General features: G+C 43.7%; 5 protein-coding genes across 6 annotated transcripts; 3 read left to right on the top strand and 2 right to left on the bottom strand.

Moving 5' to 3' along the window:
- Positions 1-4,181: 4,181 nt before the first annotated feature.
- LOC131271990 (gamma-aminobutyric acid receptor-associated protein) lies at positions 4,182-6,948 on the top strand. Its single transcript, XM_058273589.1, has 2 exons — positions 4,182-4,387; positions 5,764-6,948. The coding sequence occupies exons 1-2, from the start codon at positions 4,298-4,300 to the stop codon at positions 6,040-6,042; spliced, it is 369 nt and encodes a 122-aa protein (XP_058129572.1). The 5' UTR covers positions 4,182-4,297; the 3' UTR covers positions 6,043-6,948.
- Positions 6,949-7,110: 162 nt separating this feature from the next.
- LOC131271979 (ribosomal RNA processing protein 1 homolog) lies at positions 7,111-9,800 on the bottom strand. The gene is given in 6 exon segments (XM_058273577.1): positions 7,111-7,871; positions 7,874-8,088; positions 8,131-8,535; positions 8,608-9,136; positions 9,223-9,449; positions 9,520-9,800. Coding segments are annotated over 6 exon segments (2,202 nt in total). The 5' UTR covers positions 9,737-9,800; the 3' UTR covers positions 7,111-7,262.
- Positions 9,801-10,902: 1,102 nt separating this feature from the next.
- LOC131271985 (dolichol kinase) lies at positions 10,903-12,781 on the top strand. The gene is made up of 5 exons (XM_058273585.1): positions 10,903-10,991; positions 11,057-11,549; positions 11,615-12,004; positions 12,187-12,463; positions 12,536-12,781. Exons 1-5 carry the CDS (start codon positions 10,960-10,962, stop codon positions 12,757-12,759), a joined length of 1,416 nt encoding a protein of 471 aa, XP_058129568.1. The 5' UTR covers positions 10,903-10,959; the 3' UTR covers positions 12,760-12,781.
- On the bottom strand, positions 12,605-18,953 carry LOC131271975 (lysine-specific demethylase 3A). The gene is made up of 8 exons (XM_058273573.1): positions 18,590-18,953; positions 18,196-18,528; positions 17,200-18,133; positions 16,976-17,131; positions 16,574-16,898; positions 16,287-16,501; positions 16,069-16,199; positions 12,605-15,575 (listed from the first exon to the last, which is right to left on the bottom strand). Exons 1-8 carry the CDS (start codon positions 18,836-18,838, stop codon positions 12,918-12,920), a joined length of 5,001 nt encoding a protein of 1,666 aa, XP_058129556.1. The 5' UTR covers positions 18,839-18,953; the 3' UTR covers positions 12,605-12,917.
- Positions 18,954-19,443: 490 nt separating this feature from the next.
- LOC131271977 (ribosome quality control complex subunit NEMF homolog) lies at positions 19,444-22,834 on the top strand. 2 transcript variants are annotated; one of them, XM_058273576.1, is made up of 3 exons: positions 19,444-19,630; positions 19,709-21,778; positions 21,902-22,834. In XM_058273576.1, exons 1-3 carry the CDS (start codon positions 19,572-19,574, stop codon positions 22,749-22,751), a joined length of 2,979 nt encoding a protein of 992 aa, XP_058129559.1. In that variant the 5' UTR covers positions 19,444-19,571; the 3' UTR covers positions 22,752-22,834. The 2 variants fall into 2 exon arrangements, with proteins under 2 accessions (XP_058129559.1, XP_058129558.1); XM_058273575.1 differs by having other exon boundaries at positions 19,709-22,834.
- Positions 22,835-22,980: the final 146 nt, after the last annotated feature.

The following is a 22,980-nucleotide window of genomic DNA, read 5'->3' as shown; positions in this document are numbered from 1 at the left end:
GAACATCCCCGAAGGACCACTCAATAATTTTTTTATAAAAAATATTTTTTTTTTTAATTTTAGAGACTGATCTTCTTTGGGAATATTTTGATCAGAACATCCCCAAAGGACCAATCAATAATTTTTTTTATAAAAAATAATTTTTGTTTTTTAATTTTAGAGACTGATCTTCTTTGAGAGTATTCTAATATGCTTGCAAATGCTTGAAGAAATGCAGTGGTAGAAAGAGTGCATCGAATCGGATTTGTAAAGCTAAGTTTGCGGAAAAGAGGCTGCTATTACCGCATTACCCGCCGCAGTTAGGGCTTCAACGGCGAAGGTTGCCATAATCAAGGCACATCTTCCCGTGTGCCGAGGCAAAGGCTGTATGCATACAGCAAAACCAGTAGACACGGCACACGAGGCTTCATTTTGCCTTTACCCGATTATTATTAAAATATTTTCAAAAAAAGATGAAAAGAAAAGAAAGAGAGAAAACTAAATACATAATTAATCGATTACTGAAACCATCAGAAGAAAATTCCCTTATTTCATCAATATCCGAGAGTCTCGGTTTCTTTATGATCTGAAAATAAATAAAACGAAAGTCGATTAAATACCATTCTTCAACCTAAAAACACCTTATTGTAGGAAAAAGTTGTTTATATCTACTTACAGGTCTATAATTTTTATCTCTATACCTATATTTGTAAAATATTGGAACCTGCATGTTCCTCCTGCGTTCTTTTTCTTCCGCTGTATAGCCATATTTGTCATTGTCTAGGATGGTAAACAATTGTTTAAACCCTTCGCGTCTATTTGTTGATTTTCTTTGGCAATCTACACATTTCCCCACCATATTTCCCATTTTCGGTGAAGACCTTTTCTTTCTGCAAAATATAAAGTCCAGAAAGGCGCTAAGTATAGTTGTTTGGGTTGAGCGCCTTTTTGAGCGGGAGCGAATAATATCACATCTGCAAGCCATCTCGTCTCATAAACAATTGATTCTAAATGGGTGCTGCGTTTGATGTATAAACATTTTTGATACATTTTCCACAATAAGACTACTTGATGCTAAGTTTGGTAGACTAATTTCCAAATTTTTCAATTTCTCAACAACCACGGTAGGCTGTGCGTTTATACAGTTTTGTTTAGTATGTATGAAAATAAATGAATCAATTTCAACCACTGGAAGAGAGGATGGCAACATTCGAACCAACTTAATCCACTGAAATCCACCAAATGCTCGTATCACGAATTGACTAGTGTTGCATCTTATACACATATAGAAAGTGAATCGAACTAAACATGTCGAGGAAAAGTTTGTTTTCATAAGGAGCTTCCATACATTCATCTAGGGATGTTTTCATTTATTCATTCGATACAACGCGCTGGTTCCGTTTCTGAAAAGAGAGAAATCGTTTTTTTTCTTTTTTGTTATTTTACCAGGAGAAAGATCTTCTGGTTCGGGAGGGCAAGTGTTATCCCCGATCAAGACACCCATTCTCCTAAGAGAATGGGTAGTGTGGGATTCCTACCCACTAAGAAAACTCCTGGGGCATGAATATTTTTTTTATCTTTTTTTTTAGTTTGGAATACTAAAATGTAACCGTTTAAAGGGTTAATGAAGCCTCGGGCGTCGTGTTTCTTGGTTTTGCTAGCAGCAAGATCATCCTTTGCTAGGCATACGGGAAGATGTTCATTGATTATGGGACTCTTTGCCGTTGAAGCCGTAACTACCGCCGGTAATTCGATAATAGCTGCCTCTTTTCACCAAACGTAGCTTTAAAAATGCGATTCAGAGCACTCTTTATGGCACACCGTTTTCTCAGACATTTGGAAGGCATATCAGAACATTTTTTTTTAATTTTAGTGACTGATCTGCTTTGGGAATGCTCTGATTGAAACATCCCCGAAGGACCACTCAATAATTTTTTTATAAAAATTTTTTTTTTTTTATTTTAGAGACTGATCTTCTTTGGGAATACTCTGATCGAAACATCCCCGAAGGACCACTCAATAATTTTTTTATAAAAAATATTTTTTTTTTTTTATTTTAGAGACTGATCTTCTTTGGGAATGATCTGATTGGAACATCCCCGAAGGACCACTCAATAATTTTTTTATAAAAAATATTTTTTTTTTTAATTTTAGAGACTGATCTTCTTTGGGAATATTTTGATCAGAACATCCCCAAAGGACCAATCAATAATTTTTTTTATAAAAAATAATTTTTGTTTTTTAATTTTAGAGACTGATCTTCTTTGAGAGTATTCTAATATGCTTGCAAATGCTTGAAGAAATGCAGTGGTAGAAAGAGTGCATCGAATCGGATTTGTAAAGCTAAGTTTGCGGAAAAGAGGCTGCTATTACCGCATTACCCGCCGCAGTTAGGGCTTCAACGGCGAAGGTTGCCATAATCAAGGCACATCTTCCCGTGTGCCGAGGCAAAGGCTGTATGCATACAGCAAAACCAGTAGACACGGCACACGAGGCTTCATTTTGCCTTTACCCGATTATTATTAAAATATTTTCAAAAAAAGATGAAAAGAAAAGAAAGAGAGAAAACTAAATACATAATTAATCGATTACTGAAACCATCAGAAGAAAATTCCCTTATTTCATCAATATCCGAGAGTCTCGGTTTCTTTATGATCTGAAAATAAATAAAACGAAAGTCGATTAAATACCATTCTTCAACCTAAAAACACCTTATTGTAGGAAAAAGTTGTTTATATCTACTTACAGGTCTATAATTTTTATCTCTATACCTATATTTGTAAAATATTGGAACCTGCATGTTCCTCCTGCGTTCTTTTTCTTCCGCTGTATAGCCATATTTGTCATTGTCTAGGATGGTAAACAATTGTTTAAACCCTTCGCGTCTATTTGTTGATTTTCTTTGGCAATCTACACATTTCCCCACCATATTTCCCATTTTCGGTGAAGACCTTTTCTTTCTGCAAAATATAAAGTCCAGAAAGGCGCTAAGTATAGTTGTTTGGGTTGAGCGCCTTTTTGAGCGGGAGCGAATAATATCACATCTGCAAGCCATCTCGTCTCATAAACAATTGATTCTAAATGGGTGCTGCGTTTGATGTATAAACATTTTTGATACATTTTCCACAATAAGACTACTTGATGCTAAGTTTGGTAGACTAATTTCCAAATTTTTCAATTTCTCAACAACCACGGTAGGCTGTGCGTTTATGCGAAAATAAATGAATCAATTTCAACCACTGGAAGAGAGGATGGCAACATTCGAACCAACTTAATCCACTGAAATCCACCAAATGCTCGTATCACGAATTGACTAGTGTTGCATCTTATACACATATAGAAAGTGAATCGAACTAAACATGTCGAGGAAAAGTTTGTTTTCATAAGGAGCTTCCATACATTCATCTAGGGATGTTTTCATTTATTCATTCGATACAACGCGCTGGTTCCGTTTCTGAAAAGAGAGAAATCGTTTTTTTTCTTTTTTGTTATTTTACCAGGAGAAAGATCTTCTGGTTCGGGAGGGCAAGTGTTATCCCCGATCAAGACACCCATTCTCCTAAGAGAATGGGTAGTGTGGGATTCCTACCCACTAAGAAAACTCCTGGGACATTAATATTTTTTTTTTAACTTTTTTTTTAGTTTGGAATACTAAAATGTAACCGGTTACAGGGTTAATGAAGCCTCGGGCGTCGTGTTTCTTGGTTTTGCTAGTAGCAAGATCATCCTTTGCCTAGGCATACGGGAAGATGTTCATTGTTTATGGGAATCTTTGCTGTTGACGCCGTTACTGCCGCCGGTAATTTGGTAATAGCGGCCTCTTTTCAAAAAGCGTAGCTTTAGAATTGCGAGACCGCTCTCACGGAGAGCTGGTAGAAAAACTAGAAAAGATGGAAAATGTAATATTTTACTTGAGGCAATGTTACTTTTCTTGAGAAGACCTTTAGTTTGAGGGGTTATTTGTGGAAATCGGTCAAGGAACTAAAAAGTAATGCGAGATTTGAATGAATTGAATTTATTAACAAATTTGCTATTTCAGCAGAAAATACCAACCAAGGTTTCTAGAATCCGTCAGATCGATTCTTCGGAATCCGTCAAATGGGAGTCGAATCTTTGGAATCCGTCTAGGGATCGAATCTTCAAATCTTCCGAATCCCGATTCTGCCAACACTACTCTAGCCACTACTTTAGTCGAACTTTGTCGTTTTGCGAGCACAGTCAGAATCGAACACTCCGAAACTACGCATCTTTGGGAAATCAGTTGTAGCAGAACGGAATAAGACTTTAGCAAACCATTCTTCGCATTTTAATCGCCAAAATGAAGTTCCAGTACAAGGAAGAGCACCCGTTCGAGAAGCGAAAGGCCGAAGGCGATAAAATTCGGCGCAAATACCCGGACCGTGTGCCAGTAAGTACATGCGAATGTTTTGTTTGTCCACTTGTGTTGCTCAATCCGCGAGGCGAGTGAAAAAATAGGCAAACATAAACATCATCGGGCGCCATCATGGGATATGAGTCAGGGAGAGTTGCTTGTTGTGGATTGTGGTATAGAAAAGACGAGAAGAAGGCACATGGAATAATTTCGCTTCCTGCAGACCTTCGGCCTCGGTTGGAGGATGTGTGGAATGCCCTTGGAAGAACAAATTTCCATGGACTATCTAGGCATGATTGAAAGCAGGGCGATTTACTTTTCAAATCGTTTGCAAGTTTTATCCGAGCGCAAGTTGTAGTTTTGCACACATAATGCAAGGTTATTGCGTCACGGAAGACCCATTCGTTCGCAGTAGCAATGGCTCCTTTGTTGTTTCTTTTTTCGCTACGCAGGAGGACTGCTGCAAGCCAACCATGACATGATCTGATCGTACGTATCTACTTCGCAGTAGCGTACCGTCGCTCTCACGTACACTTGTTTGTTGCGTAGAATCGATGAAAAGATTGCCTCCATTCTGTTTTGTCTGCTTTCGTCTATGATAGCGATAAAGGGAAACCAACCGTCTTTACGACCTGACGATCCAGAGTGGTTAGGAATATGAGATAGACATTAGTCATCGACAGCACAAGGATTGAAACGCTGTAATCGAAACGCTGAAAATAACCGTGTAGGTGTAGGAGTGTGCTGCTTTTTCTCGCTTTGTGTTCGCGACGGCGCTTTGAGGGTCATGCACGTACAGCGTACACAAAAGCAACACAGGTACAAACACGAATAAGCTGGTCATAACAAGAGAATGAAGGAAAAAACAAACCTTCGATTCCCTTGGATCAGCTGTGTTTTTACTTTTGAAATAAGACGAGTATAAAAGTGGCTTCTAGCCCTTCACAATCATATCCTTTTGGTCTATTGAGTTCAGGATCGTTTCAGTTTAATGCTTAATGTGTGTATGTGTGTGTGTAGAATTCGCCATAGATTGTAATTGATTGTTGAATTATTTTGTTGTTGGTTACTTCCGTCCTTCATTATCTCTGACGATCAAAATCGTACTTCTTGTTTTTGTCCAGTAAACAAAAACGTATGACTAGAGACTAGAGCACCATAACAGAGGCAGGTTCCGTTTGTCGGTGCATTCGAAAAATGGGGTCACATTCGGGGTAAATGCCGTCTCACTTTTCTTCTCGTTTGTGGTGTTTTCTGATGGCTTGCGATAAGCTAAAGATTAGTTCGAAAAGGCGCTGAACGTGCGCTTTTAATTTGTGCGATACAAAACAATTCACCTTGCCGTGGAGTTTTTACGCTTTCCATTACCTTATCTAAAAGATTTTCTTTCTCCGCCCCTTCCTTTGTTGTAGGTTATCGTGGAAAAGGCACCGAAGGCACGGATTGACGATTTGGATAAGAAAAAGTATCTGGTCCCATCCGATTTGACCGTAGGCCAGTTCTACTTCCTGATTCGCAAGCGGATTCATCTACGCCCGGAAGACGCACTGTTTTTCTTCGTGAACAACGTGATTCCGCCAACGTCGGCCACGATGGGCTCGCTGTACCACGAGCATCATGAGGAGGACTACTTCCTCTACATTGCCTACTCGGACGAGAACGTTTACGGTAACAACGCCAGCGCCAACTGAACAAACAATAATATGCGTTCAAAATAACGAATACCGTGCACGGAGCAGTAACGAGAAAAGTATGCAAAAACACTGATACACTGTGGTGATAAAAAGGTTAAAAAAAATGTGAAAACATCTCTTATTCTCTTAAAATAGGTATCATCTCTTAGACCGTGTCAACGTCACCATCTATCCTTACTTTTTTATCCTTTCCCTTTCCCCCGCCTTTCACATTGGGAGTATTCTTGCAGTCGAGGGCTGGGCTATTTCTCAGTTCACTGTATCGTCGGTTTTAGTTTAGGGTCAGCAAAGTTATCCTATGTGTCTTTACTAGAAACAATTTGACGATTATCGACACTCCGTTTCCTCCCCCCGTTGCGTTCCATCCCACCTTGTACTTTTTCCTCCTGTGGTTCACTTTTTTTTGGGTATAGTTATATGACCTAGCTGTATTCAACGTATGTATTTTATTTAAAGCAAAAATAAGAAAAAAAATGTATAAGTAGGGTTAAACAAATAAAAAAAAACTTATAAAAAACCAAACACGTTCCAATTGGTAATTCGTTTCCACTACAAGCCTTCACATCACCGAGGGCCGGAATTTTTGAATCGAATTTGAAACTACGTGGAATATTTTGCTAGCTTTACTTAGGTGACTATACTTGTGGTTTCATATTTTCAAAAAATAAACAATGCATTGAATTTAGTTTATAAAGATGAAGTTATCAACGTTTAAATTGTTTTTACCCCTATTTGTTCTTCATTTCAACGTTTTCCCCCCGAGAAATGCCATTCTCGCAATCAAAATGTTCAGCAAACTAAAGATGTTTAACGTTTATTTGAATGATATTATAAGATTAATACCATAATAAACGATCATTTAGATCCACGATCAACAGTGATTTTGTAAAGCGTTTAGTAAGTTTTGTCAAATAAAAGTACATGCAATAATCGTGTTGCAGTAAGACAAAGAACATTGAACATCATACTTTAGTTCACTTGACCAATTACATAACGTTAATTACGCTTAAAGTTAATGCCTTTTTTTATCTGAACCGAAATCGTACGACATTCTTGCAAAAGTGGTAAACATAAACGACATTCTTTTAATCAATCAAATTATTTATTTGAACTTTACACACATGTTGTTGTATCGTGGAAAGTGAGATGTGTTTTACAAAACATTACCCATCCCATCCATGCTGCATATCGGAATCGAGAAAACAACATCAAACCGCTCATTTCAATCCGATCTTTTTCTTGTAGAACGGATTGATTGGGCTTGGTATTAGGTTCGGTTTAAGCAAACTTTTGCTCGGTTTCCGGCTCGAATCGAACGGCAGCTGTGGAGAACTCTTAACCTGCTGGATGTGCTCCACAAGGTCCTGTGCCACGTTTTTATTCAATGCAATCTTGACGCGCTTCCTCGCCGGTGTCAGCGGGTCGATATCGGAGGAGGGTCCGGCCGAAGGTGGCGTCCTTTTCAGTGATTGTTTATTACCCGCCGACAACTTTACCGGCGTGGGAGCAGGGGAGGCGTCGCTGGTGGCGGTGGCGGTTTGTTTCGTTTTTAGCTTTCGCGATGGAATAAAATATTCTTCTTCTCCCTCCTTCAGCGGTTCCGACCATTCGTCCGCCGTTTGGAAAGGTTTATCTGCATTATTTTTTGTAACCTTTTTGTCTTTCGGTGGTTGCTGTTTTTTTACCGTCACCACTTCGGCGGTACCCTTCTTCCCCGAGGACTGTGGTGGTTCAGGCTGCTTTACACTAGAGTCGGTAGAAAGATGTTCGCCTTCAGCCGAAACGGCCGTCCCATTGGTCGCCGGTGGTTCGGGTTTTTTTTGAGCCCCTTCAAACGTTCCTTTAGCAGCAACAATTTTGCTTGCCTTTTCTTTTTTAGCACTTCCAACTTCAACTGTTTCTTCATGGCCGCTGGGCTTTTCTTACGCAATTTGGCTTTTTTCTTGGCAGTAGACTTTTTCTCTGCCGCTCCTTCCGGGGCATCGCTTTCGTCCTGGGCGCCATTCTTGGCGATGGTATCATCGTCAGCTCGCGGGGTGTCATCTGGCACGGCCCCTTGCTCGGTACCGCCGTTCGACTGTTCGCCTTCCGCTGCGGCCTTTGCTGCACGCTTCTGTTCGTTTAAAAGCTTTCGTTTTAACCGTTTCTCCCGTTTGAGCTCCTTGAAACTCTTCGGCTTATCGGCGTACAGTTTCTGGTGAAACTCGTCCAAGTCCTCCACCTGCTCGTCGATGTCTACCTCGTAGTCCTTCGGGTTGATGCTCGGCACGTGCTTGATGCCAAGCGGGTATACGCCGGATGTGAACTTGGTCAGTTTGCGAAGGAGTAGCGTGGCACTCTTCTTACCCTGCGACGTAGCGTACGGTTTAAAGCGATGCTTGTCAAACAGTGAGATGATCTCTTGCACATCAAAGTCGATCTGCGGAATCTCCACGCTCACCCGACCCGCACGAGGATCGTACACTTTTTCCTTACCCTCATCATCCTCTTCTTCGGCGTCAACCTCTTCATCATCATCATCATCATCATCGGCATTTTCATCTGCTTCCTCCTCATCACCACCGTTCTCTTGTTCCAGGACTTCTTTTCCTGCATCTTCTTCCTTTCCCTCCTCCTCCGCTTCCTCTTCGTCTACATCTTCTTCTTCATCTTCATTGACTTCGCCATCATCGTCGTCGTCGTTGTATTCGATATTGAATTGAACACTATCGATGTCACCAGTAACAAAGTTTGTTTTCTTCCAAAGCTCGAACTTTTCCTCGTACATCTGACCCAAATCCGACTGCTGCATGAGTGCGTAGAATATGTTTTTCACGATTCCACCGATGAGGGTGCTATCATCGTTCTTCAGCATGTAGCGTACGTACGGTTCGATAATCTGTGTGACCGCCTCCTTCGGGACCGTTCCATCGCTAACCTTCGCGATCTCTTCCAAAATTAAATCGTTAAAGTGATTCGTCAAACCGTAAGGACACATATCCTGGTTCAGAATGGTAGTATCGATTATATCCGCCAGAAGTTTCACGTGCTCCATCTGCCAGTCGCTCCCGTGCACTACGAAGAGCATCTGGCGCGTAACACGACGTATGAACTGAAATGGGCGTAGTGGGGACAACAAGGAGAAAAGGAAATGAGCTGTGAGATAATGCTTCCAGATTCCAATAGTAAAATTCCTACCATCATGAACTTATCCATCCGCCATCGGTCAATGCCGAACCACTCAAGACCCATTGTCGCCATGAAGGCCTTGTAGAACTGCAACGCAACCGGGACGTTTTCATCGAAGCAACGGATCAGCGTTCCGACCGATTCCGCCAGTTCTTCCTGCACCAAAGGTTTGTCCGACATCCACATGCAAAAGAAGAGCCCCTTCCAAAGGCGCATAAAGTCCTCGTCGCTGAAGGCTGAAAACCACATCACGCACGATTAAACCAACAAGCACGAAAAAGCTACACCCTTAGTACTGCTTCTTACCGAATGTGCTCTGACTGCGAGTCGTGAGCCATGTTTTAAGATTTTTCAACACTTTGCTGCGCAGCTTCGGGTCGTTACCGGCTAGGGCCCGGGCGAACCTGATCTCCTGTCCCACGATAACGGCTTTATTTTGGCTCGCTGGCGCGCCCTTCATCTTACCGGAGGTGCCTTTGCTGCTGGCCATTGTTTCACCGCCGTTAGTTTCTTTGATGACCATATTTCCCGACTTTCGGTGTATCAAGCACGAGAAAAACGAATTGTTTGGCGTGAGCACGAGGCACTTCGCCAGCGGCCAAATGTCATTTGAAACTAGTGTTGGCAGAATCGGGATTCGGAAGATTCGAAGATTCGATCCCTAGACGGATTCCAAAGATTCGAATCCCATTTGACGGATTCTAAAGCTGGCCGTAAACGTTGCGAACTTGTTCGCGCGAACAATTTGACAACCAGGCATTGCCTATGTTAAGGAAAGGAAAGGAAGATATAAGAGGAAATCTTCCTTTCCTTTCCTTAACATAGGCAATGCCTGGTTGTCAAATTGTTCGCGCGAACAAGTTCGCAACGTTTACGGCCAGCTTTAAAGATTCGAATCCCATCTGACAGATTCTAAAGAATTGGATCCCGTTTGACGGATTCTAAAGATTTGATTCGATTAGGATTCAAATTTTCGATTAAGATTCGATTTGATTGGTTTGGGACTCGATTTGATTCGATTCTGACTTGATCTTAAACTGTTTGAATTGACTCACAATAATTTGAGTCGAGTTACTCACATAACGAGTCGATCTAGGGACAATGTAATTGATTTAGATTGAGTTTTTTGCGCGATTTGCAAGTTTTGCTTTAGAAAAATTCCTGGAACCTATTTTTTACAAAGAAATACAGCAGAATGCCCATTATCCGAGTTGTTCTACCCAACCAAACCCATTTCATCAGCACCAGACCATTTTTACCGGATTCTGAATCGGATTCCGGGGATTCAGATTAGGATAAACAATTTCCAGACCGACATTGATTTGTTTACATGATGATGATGATGATGATGGTGATGATTTAAAACGCTCGCGTTTCTGTCGCAAATGCACATGTTGTATGACTTTGAAACCTCTATAAACAGATTATTGCGAGCGTCAGTCATATAGAGAATTGTATTCTCAGAATAACATCCCGATGGAAAAGGTCATGCTAACGTGCTTTTCGAACCCTTAAAGTGAAATATGCATGCAATAATTTATTTTTACATGGAACAACAGAGAAATCATTCAATTATAACCAAGAATAATTCATCATGAAAAAGAATTATAATTTGAACCCAACGAAAATATAAAAGAGGTTCAAACAGCGGGATATTGTATGATTGAAGAATTATTTTCACCGGAGTGCAATCTCTTATCAACAACATTTGAAAACGATGCGACTAGATGAATCAAAACATTAGTTATGCGGCCGATAGACAAATCTTACGCTACCAGGTAGATACTGTGTGTAATGCTTTCTTGCAAACCTTGTTACCATGTGCGATTTTCTCTCAAAACAGGCCTGGCGCTAGCGAGGGCTGGTGGCTTTGCTCGTTGGTGCCTTCCTGCTATGCAGCGACAATTTGGCGGAATTTTCAGCACCATCAGAATGCGCACTTGCCGCAGGATTACAAACGCACGGTGATTGTGACCTTTGGCCTGCTGCTGCACTCGCTTGTAATTCGTGGCCAAATACAGGCACGATGGAATCGCCGACAGGCAATTGTGCTTATGAGTATCGTTGCGGCTCTCTGTTCCGTACTGTTAGGCGTGTGTCTGGCGGAGAATATTGTTTTCTGTACCTTCAGTGGCTTCCTACCGGTATTACTGTACGATAGAACATATTTCTCCATTTTTTCAATGATACCAAAGAGTTTCACCTTCGGCGAGGCATTCATCGTCGTTCAGGGAATTGTTGTATTTTTATACGGCACCTTACTGCAGCTCCCACGGTTGATCATTCAACAGGAAAAGGATCTTAGTGATATGAAAATAATTTATTCCATACTGCAGGTTCGTCGATGTCCGATTTTCGAACAATAAAGCCAACCGGAATAAGTTTTTTTTTCTGTTTTCAGGTTGTCCTGTTAGGGATTACGACGCTTGCCCTGGCAACGTATAGAATTAAGCTGCTTCGTAACTCATTCTCATTTTGGCTCGCGACGTTGATCACCGGGTGCTCTGTGGCGTTATTTCCAATCGGGCGTCTACCAACTATCACCCGGCTGGTCCTTTTCGTTGCCAGTGATCCACACACTCTGGCAACGATGGCCACGTACATGGCATTACTGTTGTGCACCGTTTGTTTCATCAAGTGGCAGTTCAACAATGGACACCGCACGACGACTGCCACCCGGAAAGTGTTCCACCTACTTATAGTGTTGGTTTACGGACCGGGACTGTGGTACCAGTGTCGACTGCTTTTCTTAGCCAGTGGGTTAATGCTAGGGTTACTGATCGTCCTAGAGGTAGGATGAACATTATTTCCAATCCATACGTTTTTTTTCGTTACTGCTGATCCACAAAGTTGACCTGTATAATTCAAATCATACTACTTCCAAAGAACTATTTAAGTTTTAGTAGTTCTTTGAATGTTTCATAATTTTGTCTGTCAAATAAACTGCTAACTGATGTCTTCGACTGCTTACAGATGGCTCGCCTGATACAGTTATCGCCCATTGCTGGCATACTGAACACGACCGTCAATATGTTCATCGACGAGAAAGACGCAGGCCCCGTGGCGCTCACGCCAATCTATCTGCTCGTCGGTTGCTCGTTGCCACTCTGGCTGCATCCGTCCCCATGCGATATGACAAACTCTGCCGGACTGCAAACGCTCCTCCTTTCGGCCGGTGTGCTGTCGATCGGTATCGGTGATACGGCCGCGAGTGTTGTCGGGTATCATTTGGGAAGACACAAGTGGAGCGGTAGGCAATCGATATGGAATTCATTTTCAACTGACTTCACATCGTTCTTATCGCATCGAATTATTCTTTCAGCTTCTACGAGCAAATCGGTCGAAGGGACTGTTGCCTCTGTTTTGCTCCAAACGCTGGCCGTTTGGGGTCTTTACGAAACGGGATTAGTACAACTGACGGTCACCAAGGCGGCCTACGCCGGTATTGCCATCATCGTGAATGCGCTCATCGAGTCCAGAACGGATCAAATTGATAACTTAGTACTACCACTTGTTACATATTTTTTATTGACTGGCTCTTCGTGATAAAACTATAAAAAAAAACATTGAGTAGAATATTGTTGTTTAAGTATTTCGTTCACTATGAAATTTCAATCATAATTCAAATTCTCTTCATAATTTCAAGTTCAATTTTTACACAAGTAAATTGTTCGCGAATTGCTAGAATTAAGCTACACACGCTTCTACATCACGGGCTTACCAGCATCACGGGACGCCGTCATGATAAGCGGATTCGTAATACTGGACACGGCATCCTTGACGGTGTGGTAGATGATGTTTTTGATCTGCAGCTTATCCTCGTGGTTCGAGTGTGTCTTGCTGAGATGCCGGAACTCGTTCGTCAGCTTGAAGCAGTAAGAAATATTTTCCGGCGACACAAAGTCCTCCGCTACCTTGATGCAGTTGTGCAGGTTGCGCACCTGGTGGGGTGCTCCGGCCGGTATGAATATGGCATCGCCCGAGCACTGCACGATCGCATAGCCTTCTACACCGTACTCCTGCTGCAACCGGCGGCGCATGGGCCGATCGAGGTACCACTTTTGATCGTGGATCGGATCGTGGTTCGGCTTAATCGTGCCACCGCGCTCCAGTTCGATTTTGTTCAGCAGCGCGCGTATTTTGTCCGCATCCTGGGCGTGATAGATGTGCCACAGGGCGCCCGGTAGCTCCTGGCGCTTCCGGATACGCTCCCGTGTCAAATAATCGCAGTCCTCCCTGTCGATGACTTCGAACACCTTTTCGTTGTAGCCAGCCCGCGGCACGTCCGTCGGTACACCCACGTACACCATTACGTTGACCGCGTCCGAAATGTCCAGGTGCAGATTGGTGGTCCCCTTGTTCGGGTGCAGCGCTGACCCATACGCACTGTACATCTTCGGGCCGAGATCCGGACGCACGAAGAAACTGCTTAGCCGACTTGCCAGATTCAGACGGCCCTCACGGCGCGTGTACTCGCCAAGGGGTAGCGATTTCATCAGATCGTAAAACCGTGTCGGCATCATCTCGGCAAAATCATCCCCCGGTGGCCAGTCCTTGAGCTTGAGCATCATCGATCGTTCCCGTTCATCCAGCAACCGTTCGCGGATGCACTCGAAGCCGTCCCAGAACACCTTCATCCTGTGACCGCGCACAATTTTCCCATTGAAACAGTTGATCAGATCGTTCACCTGCTCCCCGAAGTCGCGCCCGAACGCTTTCGGGATCCACAGTTCCATGTTCATCTTGCTTGAGACGGCCGAAACCATCACCGGCTGGCCTCGTTCCCATTGATCATGAAACGACTGATAGTTGCGTACATCGAGCGGATCCAACAGTCTCAGTAGCTTCCCATTGCACAGCCACTCGTGTGCCACTTCGGGGTAAAGGACGCGCGAATTGCCCTGCTGCATCCGTCGCTCGCCTTTGTTGCGAAACTTTAATCCATCCTTAATCTGCCGGTTGTATTCCAGCAGTTGCCGTTCGTTCGTAAGGGAGTCGCTACTGTTCTGACCCCGCAGGTACACGAAATCGTCCAAGAAATCTAGCAGAAATCGACGCACCCGCTCCGGCTTAATGGTGATGCACTCCTCGAAGTCGTCCTGGTGGCCCGTTTCGCTGGCCATGTGTCGTTCGAACGTGCTGAAAATATCGACCGTTTTGTCGAACTTTACCATCTGCTTCACGATCATGGTTAATGTGGTGGAGTCCATCGGTGGCGATGGTTTGAAACGACCTTCTTCACTGTACGACACTGGTTGGATCGGAGGATCTTTCAAGGATGATACTTTGCTGGTTCCTTTTTTCTTTACTACGGTCGTATCGACACCGTCAGCATCTGACTTATTTAGTCCATCCTCGAGCAACTGGCTGGATTCGTCATTATTAGAAGTATCCATTTGCACACCCTCCTTCGAGAGGTTCGCTTCTTCTCCGTTACTACAATTATTCATGGCACCGTTTCTCGTTTCTTCATCCATGCTATCCTCATTCTTCGTAAAGATCATCGCGCAGGAAATATTCTCCGCTGAGTTTTCTCTACTTTCAGCGCCATTTGTCGTATTCGATTGTTTACTGCAAGTGATGAGATCAGATTTCTCGCAGCCATTTCCATTGGAATGCTCTCCTTCAGTTTTCACCGCTTGCTTCCTTTCCCCGTTTTCGTTCGATTGCTGCTCTTTCTTAATTGCTTTACTTACGGCGGTCTTTTTGTACAGATTTTCGTCGAAGTGTTCCCCATCTGTGTATATTTCTTCCTGGAAACGTTCGAAGCTGTAACTTTGCTTCTCACTGTTCGTACCATCGTCGCCGTTCAAGTTTTTCGCAGATGCCCTCCACGATGTTTCTTCTCCACCAACGCCATCTTCGTCGTGTTGGAACTGTTTTGAAAATTCAATCCTGCACATGATCGGCCTATTGGCATCGTCGTCTAGGCTGGCAGCATCGCGTTCTGTCTCCTGCTGCTGCTCGATGTTTTTGATAGTAATCGACACCATTCGTGTGATCTTCGTACTTGATGATGGCGGTGGTGCAGCGATTGGGCCATCGAAATCGTAGAAAACTTGTTCATCCGTACGGTGCGGTCCGGTCACCGTGATCGGGTAGATGAATTCAAATTTTTCCTTAACCTTACGAAACCGCGGTTCTTTGCTAAGCGGACATTCGCAGTTCAGTGGAATCTCAAGCAGAGCGCAGATGCCGTGCATCTGACGGACTAGTTTGTACAGACAGTTGCTGGGTATGATCTGTGTGAGCATCAAGCGGTCTTGACTATGCGGTTCCTTCGTCCCGGTGCACAGCAACCATCCGTTTGAGTCCTTGTCTTTGGTATTAGGCTCGGTTGTTACGATGCCACGTTTGCGGCACTAGAAGAAAGATACAGAGTTTAGTCAATTTTATTCACCTGTTCTGTTATCCACCGGTTATCAAAAAGGGTCTAATGAATGTGAGATTGGCATTGTGATTTTAAAATAATTTTCTATGACAAAATACATTTATCATTGGGAAGACCAGAATGGGCAGTAGAGTTAAAAATAAATTTAAAAACCTAGGGCCAAATTATTTTTAATATAGTACGTTTTTTTATGGTACAGTTGCGCTGTTATTTAACAGATTTATATATATGATTATAGAAAAAAATAAACTCAAATTTTAAATAAAGCTAAGAGAAGTAATTGGGAGTAGATTGGATTTAGATAACAAAGAACAAAAAGTTTAGAATTCAATCCACCAATTCGTACCAATCTTTCTTTGAATAGTTTCAGTTATTAATATCTTTTCGTTATTTACATTTATAGGTACGTATTTTGTTTTAATAATATTGGACATACATTATTTAAAAAAATATATATCCCCTACCTTGTAACAATCGATGCATACCACAAACCCACAGGTGGAACACACCCAGTGATGGTTGAACAGTGTCGTCTGGCACACGTCGCACATCTCTCGGATGCCCTGCACAGCCTGTTTCCAGGCAATTGTCTTATCTGCGTTGATAAAATCAAATGGTTTAATCTAGTATACAACTTTATGGTGCGCGATCCTTCTTTAAATAAATGCCACCACTAACTTACCTGACGCTAAATGCTCAAAATGTGCCTCCTTCTCCTGGTGGAACAGCTCGCAGAACTTGTACCCTACTTGGCCGAGCAGAAATTTCGCTTTTTCGATTGATAGATCGACCGGCACCTGCTTCAAATTGGCACTCCACAAGCTGATGTCCGCCTCTTTGGGATCGAGATACGGGTCGGCAAAACCAGTCACTTCCAGCTTGCCCAACTCATTGTTCCTACGACAAGCATAGCGTTGGAATGAAAAGATAAAGTAATACGTTACCATTAAAAACAGTCTTCCAACTTACCTCAGTTTCCTAAACGCATAAAAACGACAAAAAATGCTTTGCGCATGGCGGGAACGTGTCGCGGCCGACCGTCCGCACTCTCGGCAACGGGGAAGTCGGGAGGTAAGTGTATAGCACGGCACATTTTGTAGATGCGGTTCCGACGTACGGTTGAGTTTGGTTCCTCTTCCTCTTTTGGGTTTCTTCATAGGATCTTGATCGTCAGCAGCGTTTTTGCGTTTTACAGAGCTGTTTAGTTTGGGTAGAATCTGTGGTTTGAATTCCAACGCTGATGGCTTCCCATTAAGCTCGACTAGGTTCGGCTTTAGGAGTGATCGGTTGGCATCTGAAATTGTACAATTGGTTTAGTTTGGCTGTTCATAATACCTGTATAAAACAATGAACTTAGTTCAAAAATTTTACCGTCACAATTTTGTGCTGCATATAGCATTTTAAACTTCGACTCGGACGTGGTCGCTGTATTGGATTCACTTTGTTGTTTGGTGTTGTGCCCCAAAAACTGTTGCGATTGCAACTGTGCCAGAAGCTGCTGTATGTTGTGGTTCTGCAAATGGTTCCCTAAAAGGACGAAGAAAAAAGCAAATGAAATTTTCTTTTCCAGATTGTGTTCGAAATTTCATGCTTACATATTGCCGCTTGTGTGGCTTTGAAAGTAGTGTGGTTTACAATGTGTGATTTAGCATCAACTGTTGACTTGTATTGGATTGTCCCAGTGCATTGTGTTGCCGATCCCCCTGCATCGTGTCGTTTTAAACTCGAAATGGTAGGTGCTTCAGGAGTACGATTAACTTGCGAAGCATTTTGCATTGTCGGAGACGATTGTGTAGCCGATCCAGCTGCATCGTGTTGACTGAAACTCGAAACGGTAGATGCTTCCGCTGGTCTACCAATTTGGGGAATATTTTTCTCTAATCCAGTCAACTGGGTTGTCGAGTCACCTGCTTCTTGTTGGACACAAACCTTCGACGATATAGTGGTTATCGAAGGGCTGGCACTTGGAACGGTGGGTGCTCCGAGTGGACGAACAGTTGGCTCAGTGTTATACTTTGTATCCAAATTTAATACTTCATCTTGAGAATAGTTCTGCACTTTGATAAGACTTCTCTCGGGACGTATGGTGGACAGGCGTGCTGTTGAACTTGGACACGGAGCATTTGTTGGGTTGCTTTTTACCATGGTATGAGCAGGTGGTGGCTCAGTAAGATTTCCTGAGAAGCTATTCATTTCATATGGTATTCGCCCATTGGTACTAATTCCCCCAGCGTGCCCCTGAAATCGTTCTGTTACTGAAGTTTTGGTCTGTTCGGTTGCCACCATCGGTGCTCCATATACATGAGTCGGTGCAGGAGAAGACATCTCGGGATTTACTATAGACACCATTATGTTCGACCGGTGTTGGGAAATGCGTACCGCTTCGCCGTTCTGTGCAAAGGTTTTGAAACTTGGTATCGGCGCCTGCCTGCGTTCTTGTTTAGCTTGAATGCGCTGTTGAATATTTTGTGACGCAAGAAATTGCTGATAACTTTGCATGCAATTTTTTGACTGCGCTACGGTTGGAACCTGCGAAAGAAAGATGAGATTTAACCGATGGCAATACAAGGAAATGTGGATTGTATGCTTACCCGATGCTGGAAGTCGTTCAGATCTTTATGATTTGTCATTGTAGAAGCACTAGCTTCGGTACGGCCTGGTGGCTCCACATTCGTGACACTTTTTGGTAATTCCACCTTTTTCACGGCAGATTTTGTGATCTCTTGCAAGTGCTTTGCATAGGCATCGGAGTTGGACTTTTGGTACGAGATCACCTCCATAATTGGTTGCGACAAACGAATCGGTTGCTTTAGTACGTACGGCTGAGCACCCTTCGTCGTTACGCTAAACGTTCCGATCTTTTGAGACGAATTAGACATATCGTGGGAAGTAATGTTGTATACAGTGGTCGTGTACTTGGTAGCCTGCAAGGAAATTGAGCCAATTGCTAAACGTGGTTCAAACTAACCAAAAATGTGTGCATACCTGTCTTTCCGCGCTGGTTGAAGGTCCTGGCTGAGGCACGTGTAGCGATTCTGCAGGCTGCTTATTTTCCGGCTTTTGATACATAATTTTATGGTTTGATACCAGTGCATCCCTATATACCTGGTCGTACGTCCTTTTATCGATGATAGTCCTAACAGGGGCACTGGCGGGAGCTACTGTTGACATACCAAGTGCTTGCACACCCGCAGGGTTTTGCTGCACTTGCTTCGCAGAATCGTCTCGAGACATGTTGTTGCGGATATTGCTGTTTTTCACCGCTTTTGAAACTAAACACCGCCTAAGTGAAACTTTCCGGAGCCGGTTCGTTCAAAAGATAGTAGCAACAATTCATATTCACCAGGCTACTTGTTTGTTTGGCAAAGCTGCGGATGATTCTTCACTTGATACATTTCTGCTCTCTGATGCCATAACAATCAACTAGAACAATTGAACAAGGTGTGTTTAGGAGAGAAGGTTGATGCATAGCTATTTTCAGTGCCTCCATTTTTGTGTTAGAAACATCGCACAATTTAATTTTTCTGATTGTTGAAGGCTTTTTAAAAACGAAATACATTACACACACTTCAAAGTTCTTTTATAGAGTCTATCAAACAAAACAAGATTTGGTTCAGGGGTTTGTTTTATTAGCAACTGCTGCCAATTGATGGCTAATTTTTAATTTGTGTAGTAAAAATGCTGACCTTATGTGCTACGTGATAGTTTTCTGTTGTTCAATGGCGTCAATGTCAAGGTTACTGTCAAATAATGAGCTGTCAAAAGTGAAAGCATTTCTTTAAAAACCTCGTTGGTTGCACGATTTGCACAACATTATTTTGGTGTCATCTTCGTATCGATTCGTCAGCTGAGAGGGAGTGTGCCGCGTTGCAAAGGAGTCAAAATTTCAATTATTGAGCAGTGTTGCGAAAACACAAACGGCAAGAACAATTAAGTACGGGGCATTCACTGTTCTGGTGTTTTTACAATGACGAAAACACGCTTCAATACGTACGATGTGGTCTGCTCTGTTACGGAGTTGCAGAAGTGAGTATGGAAGTGTAGGCTGGCGGTGAAGAAGAGCAACATTTTGATTTTTTATCCCATGAACCCTTCTGATTGCAGGTTGATTGGCATGCGAGTCAATCAAATATATGACATCGATAACAAAACCTACCTTATCCGCTTGGCCCGCAATGAGGAGAAGGTGGTACTGCTGCTAGAGTCCGGTTTGCGCTTTCATACGACCAGCTTCGAGTGGCCCAAGAACATGGCTCCGTCCGGGTTTACGATGAAGCTGAGGAAACATTTAAAAAATAAACGGCTGGAAAGTCTTCAACAGCTGGGCGTGGATCGAATAGTCGATTTTCAGTTTGGCTCGGGAGAAGCGGCTTATCACATCGTTTTGGAGTTGTACGACAGGGGAAACATTCTGCTTACCGACTGTGACTTACGCATCCTCAACATCTTGCGACCGCACGTTGAGGGCGAAGAGTTGCGCTTTGCTGTCCGAGAAAAGTATCCGCGGGATCGAGCAAAGCAGGACAATGGGCCACCATCGATGGAGCAAATAAAGGATGCGATCCAAAAGGCCCATCCGGGAGATACGCTGCGTACTGCATTGAATCCGGTGCTCGAGTACGGCGCTTCGGTAATCGATCACGTTTTGCACAAGCACGGTCTGTTCGGTTCTAGGATTGGCGGAGAAATACCCAATGATCCGGCATTACCGAAGAAGGTTAAAAAGAAGCAGAAAAATTTGGCAAAAGAGTTTTCAAAAGTATTCGACATGGAGACGGACCTGGCGTCCTTGATGAGCGCCATCAATGACGCCGAAAGTATGCTACGGGCAGCTCAGAAGGAACCCTCGCCCGGATATATCATACAAAAGAAGGAGCTGAAACCGGCCAAGGAAGGCGAAAAGGAGGAATACTATTTTACCAACCTGGAATATCAGCCCTATCTGTACAATCAATACCAAGCAGAACCCTACAAGCAGTTTGATTCGTTTACGACGGCCGTGGATGAGTTTTATTCCTCGCTAGAAAGTCAAAAGATAGACCTTAAAGCTTTTGCACAGGAACGTGAAGCGCTTAAAAAGCTATCCAACGTTAAAACGGATCACGCGAAACGTATCGAGGAACTGACAAAGGTGCAGCTGGGAGACCGTAAGAAGGCGGAACTGATTACGCGCAATCAGGATTTGGTCGATAAGGCTTTGCTTGCTATCCAGAGTGCCCTGGCGTCACAAATGTCTTGGACGGATATACAGGATTTGGTGAAAGCTGCCCAGGCAAACAAAGATCCGGTTGCGTCATGCATAAGGCAGTTAAAATTGGAGATAAATCACATTTCGCTCTATCTGGCCGATCCTTACGCCTTTCTAGATGAGGGTAACAGCGATGAAGACGAGGAGGCGAGTGATCGTGAAGACGATGAGGAAAAGTTGGAACCGATGGTTGTGGATGTTGACCTGGCGTTGACGGCATTTGCAAACGCTCGACGTTACTACGATCAGCGTCGTTTTGCAGCAAGAAAAGAGCAGAAAACAATCGAATCCAGCTCGAAGGCGTTGAAAAATGCGGAACGAAAAACAATCCAAACACTGAAAGACGTACGAACGCAAACGACTATCTCGAAGGTGCGGAAGGTGTACTGGTTCGAAAAGTTCTACTGGTTCGTTAGCTCGGAAAACTATCTCGTCATCGGTGGACGGGATCAGCAGCAGAACGAACTGATTGTGAAGCGATACATGCGGCCGACCGACATCTACGTGCACGCAGAGATTCAAGGTGCTTCGAGCGTCATCATTAAAAATCCTGCCGGGGGCGAGATTCCTCCGAAGACGCTGCTTGAAGCAGGTACCATGGCCATTTCGTACAGTGTGGCCTGGGATGCCAAGGTTGTGACGAGCGCGTATTGGGTGCGCAGTGAGCAGGTCAGCAAGACTGCTCCAACGGGAGAGTATCTAACGACCGGTAGTTTCATGATACGAGGAAGGAAGAATTTTCTACCCCCTTGCCACCTGGTGCTGGGATTATCGTTCCTGTTTAAGCTCGAGGACAGTTCAGTAGAACGCCATCGGGGAGAACGGAGGGTGCGAACGTTCGAAGAGGAATCGGTTGCCAGCAAGGATGAGGTGAAGTCGGAAATATCTGACCAACCAGTCGATCAAGAAATTGAACTGGACGAAGAGTCGGACAATGATGGGGAGAAAGAGAAAGAAATGGAAAAATTGGACGACACTTCACTTCCGGAAACTGTGAAAAAGCTGTCCATCTGCGAAGAACCTTCTTCGGATGCTTCCGCCAGCCAGAGTGGGGCCGAAGAGGAGCCAGAAAAGGACAGCGGTGTGCCCCAGTTTCCAGACACTCACGTCAAGGTTGAACACGATACCGGCAAGGTATCTGTAAAGGCCGATCCAATTTTACAACGCCTAACGTCCGCGCCTGATGCGGATTCGGTAGTGTTTCTAGGCGATGAAAAGCCATATATCATTCAGCCGTCTGCGCCGCGCATTAAACAAATATCGAAAAGCAAGCAAAAGGCTAAGGACAAGGAACAGAAGGCAAAGCAAAAACAGGCTCCCGCGCCAAAAGAGGAGCCGCAGAAGGCGGGCCAACTGAAGCGCGGTCAGCGGGCAAAGATGCGCAAAATCAAAGAAAAGTATAAGGACCAGGACGATGACGACCGTAAGCTAATCATGGAGATCCTGAAATCGGCCGGCAATCGCAAGCCGGACGAGGAAACGAAGGAGGACGACGATGCTGCTGCTGATAAGGGGAAGGCTAGCTTTAGCAAACGGACCCCTCGTCTAAAGCCGGGTGAGTTTGAGGAACTAGGTGATGACACACCGGCCGCTGCCGATCTGGACATGCTGGATGGCCTCACCGGGCAACCGGTGGATGAAGATGAGCTGTTGTTTGCCATCCCAGTAGTTGCGCCCTATCAGTCGCTGCATAATTACAAGTACAAGGTTAAGCTGACACCCGGTACTGGCAAGCGTGGCAAGGCCAGCAAGATGGCGCTGCAAATTTTCCTGAAGGACAAACAGTGCAGCCCGCGGGAGAAGGACCTGCTGAAGGCGGTGAAGGATGAGGTGCTGGCACGTAACATACCCGGAAAGGTGAAGCTATCGGCACCGCAGATGCAGAAAGTGCGGAAGTGAAATGATAGTGCATTGATACTCTGTTGATACTGTTGATGCTTCGATTCCGTGTTATTTTTCCCTCAATAAAATATGATTAATCAAAATTATGCTCTTACTTTAATTTGTGTAATTTTAATCTTACACAATCTAATTTCACACAATTTTTCTATCCATTTAACTGACACACACAATTTGTTTGAAAAGTATAACAAGCAGCAATCAAAACTGTTATACTAGTCGTTTCGGC

This window comes from Anopheles coustani, chromosome 3, assembly GCF_943734705.1.
Source record: "Anopheles coustani chromosome 3, idAnoCousDA_361_x.2, whole genome shotgun sequence".
NCBI lineage: Eukaryota > Metazoa > Arthropoda > Insecta > Diptera > Culicidae > Anopheles > Anopheles coustani.
This window is presented reverse-complemented; position numbering and strand designations above follow the sequence as displayed.

Bases quoted from the DNA above. Each gene is read 5' to 3' on its own strand.
- LOC131271990 (XM_058273589.1), top strand. From the start codon at position 4,298: ATGAAGTTCCAGTACAAGGAAGAGCACCCGTTCGAGAAGCGAAAGGCC. The intron at 4,388-5,763 runs GTAAGTACATGC...CCTTTGTTGTAG, and splicing joins AATACCCGGACCGTGTGCCA to GTTATCGTGGAAAAGGCACC.
- LOC131271985 (XM_058273585.1), top strand. From the start codon at position 10,960: ATGCGGCCGATAGACAAATCTTACGCTACCAG. The intron at 11,550-11,614 runs GTTCGTCGATGT...TTCTGTTTTCAG, and splicing joins TAATTTATTCCATACTGCAG to GTTGTCCTGTTAGGGATTAC. The intron at 12,005-12,186 runs GTAGGATGAACA...GACTGCTTACAG, and splicing joins GGTTACTGATCGTCCTAGAG to ATGGCTCGCCTGATACAGTT.
- LOC131271975 (XM_058273573.1), bottom strand. From the start codon at position 18,838: ATGTCTCGAGACGATTCTGCGAAGCAAGTGCAGCAAAACCCTGCGGGT. The intron at 16,502-16,573 runs GTAAGTTGGAAG...TGCTTGTCGTAG, and splicing joins TATGCGTTTAGGAAACTGAG to GAACAATGAGTTGGGCAAGC. The intron at 15,576-16,068 runs GTAGGGGATATA...TCTTTCTTCTAG, and splicing joins TATGCATCGATTGTTACAAG to TGCCGCAAACGTGGCATCGT.
- LOC131271977 (XM_058273575.1), top strand. From the start codon at position 19,572: ATGACGAAAACACGCTTCAATACGTACGATGTGGTCTGCTCTGTTACG. The intron at 19,631-19,708 runs GTGAGTATGGAA...TTCTGATTGCAG, and splicing joins TCTGTTACGGAGTTGCAGAA to GTTGATTGGCATGCGAGTCA.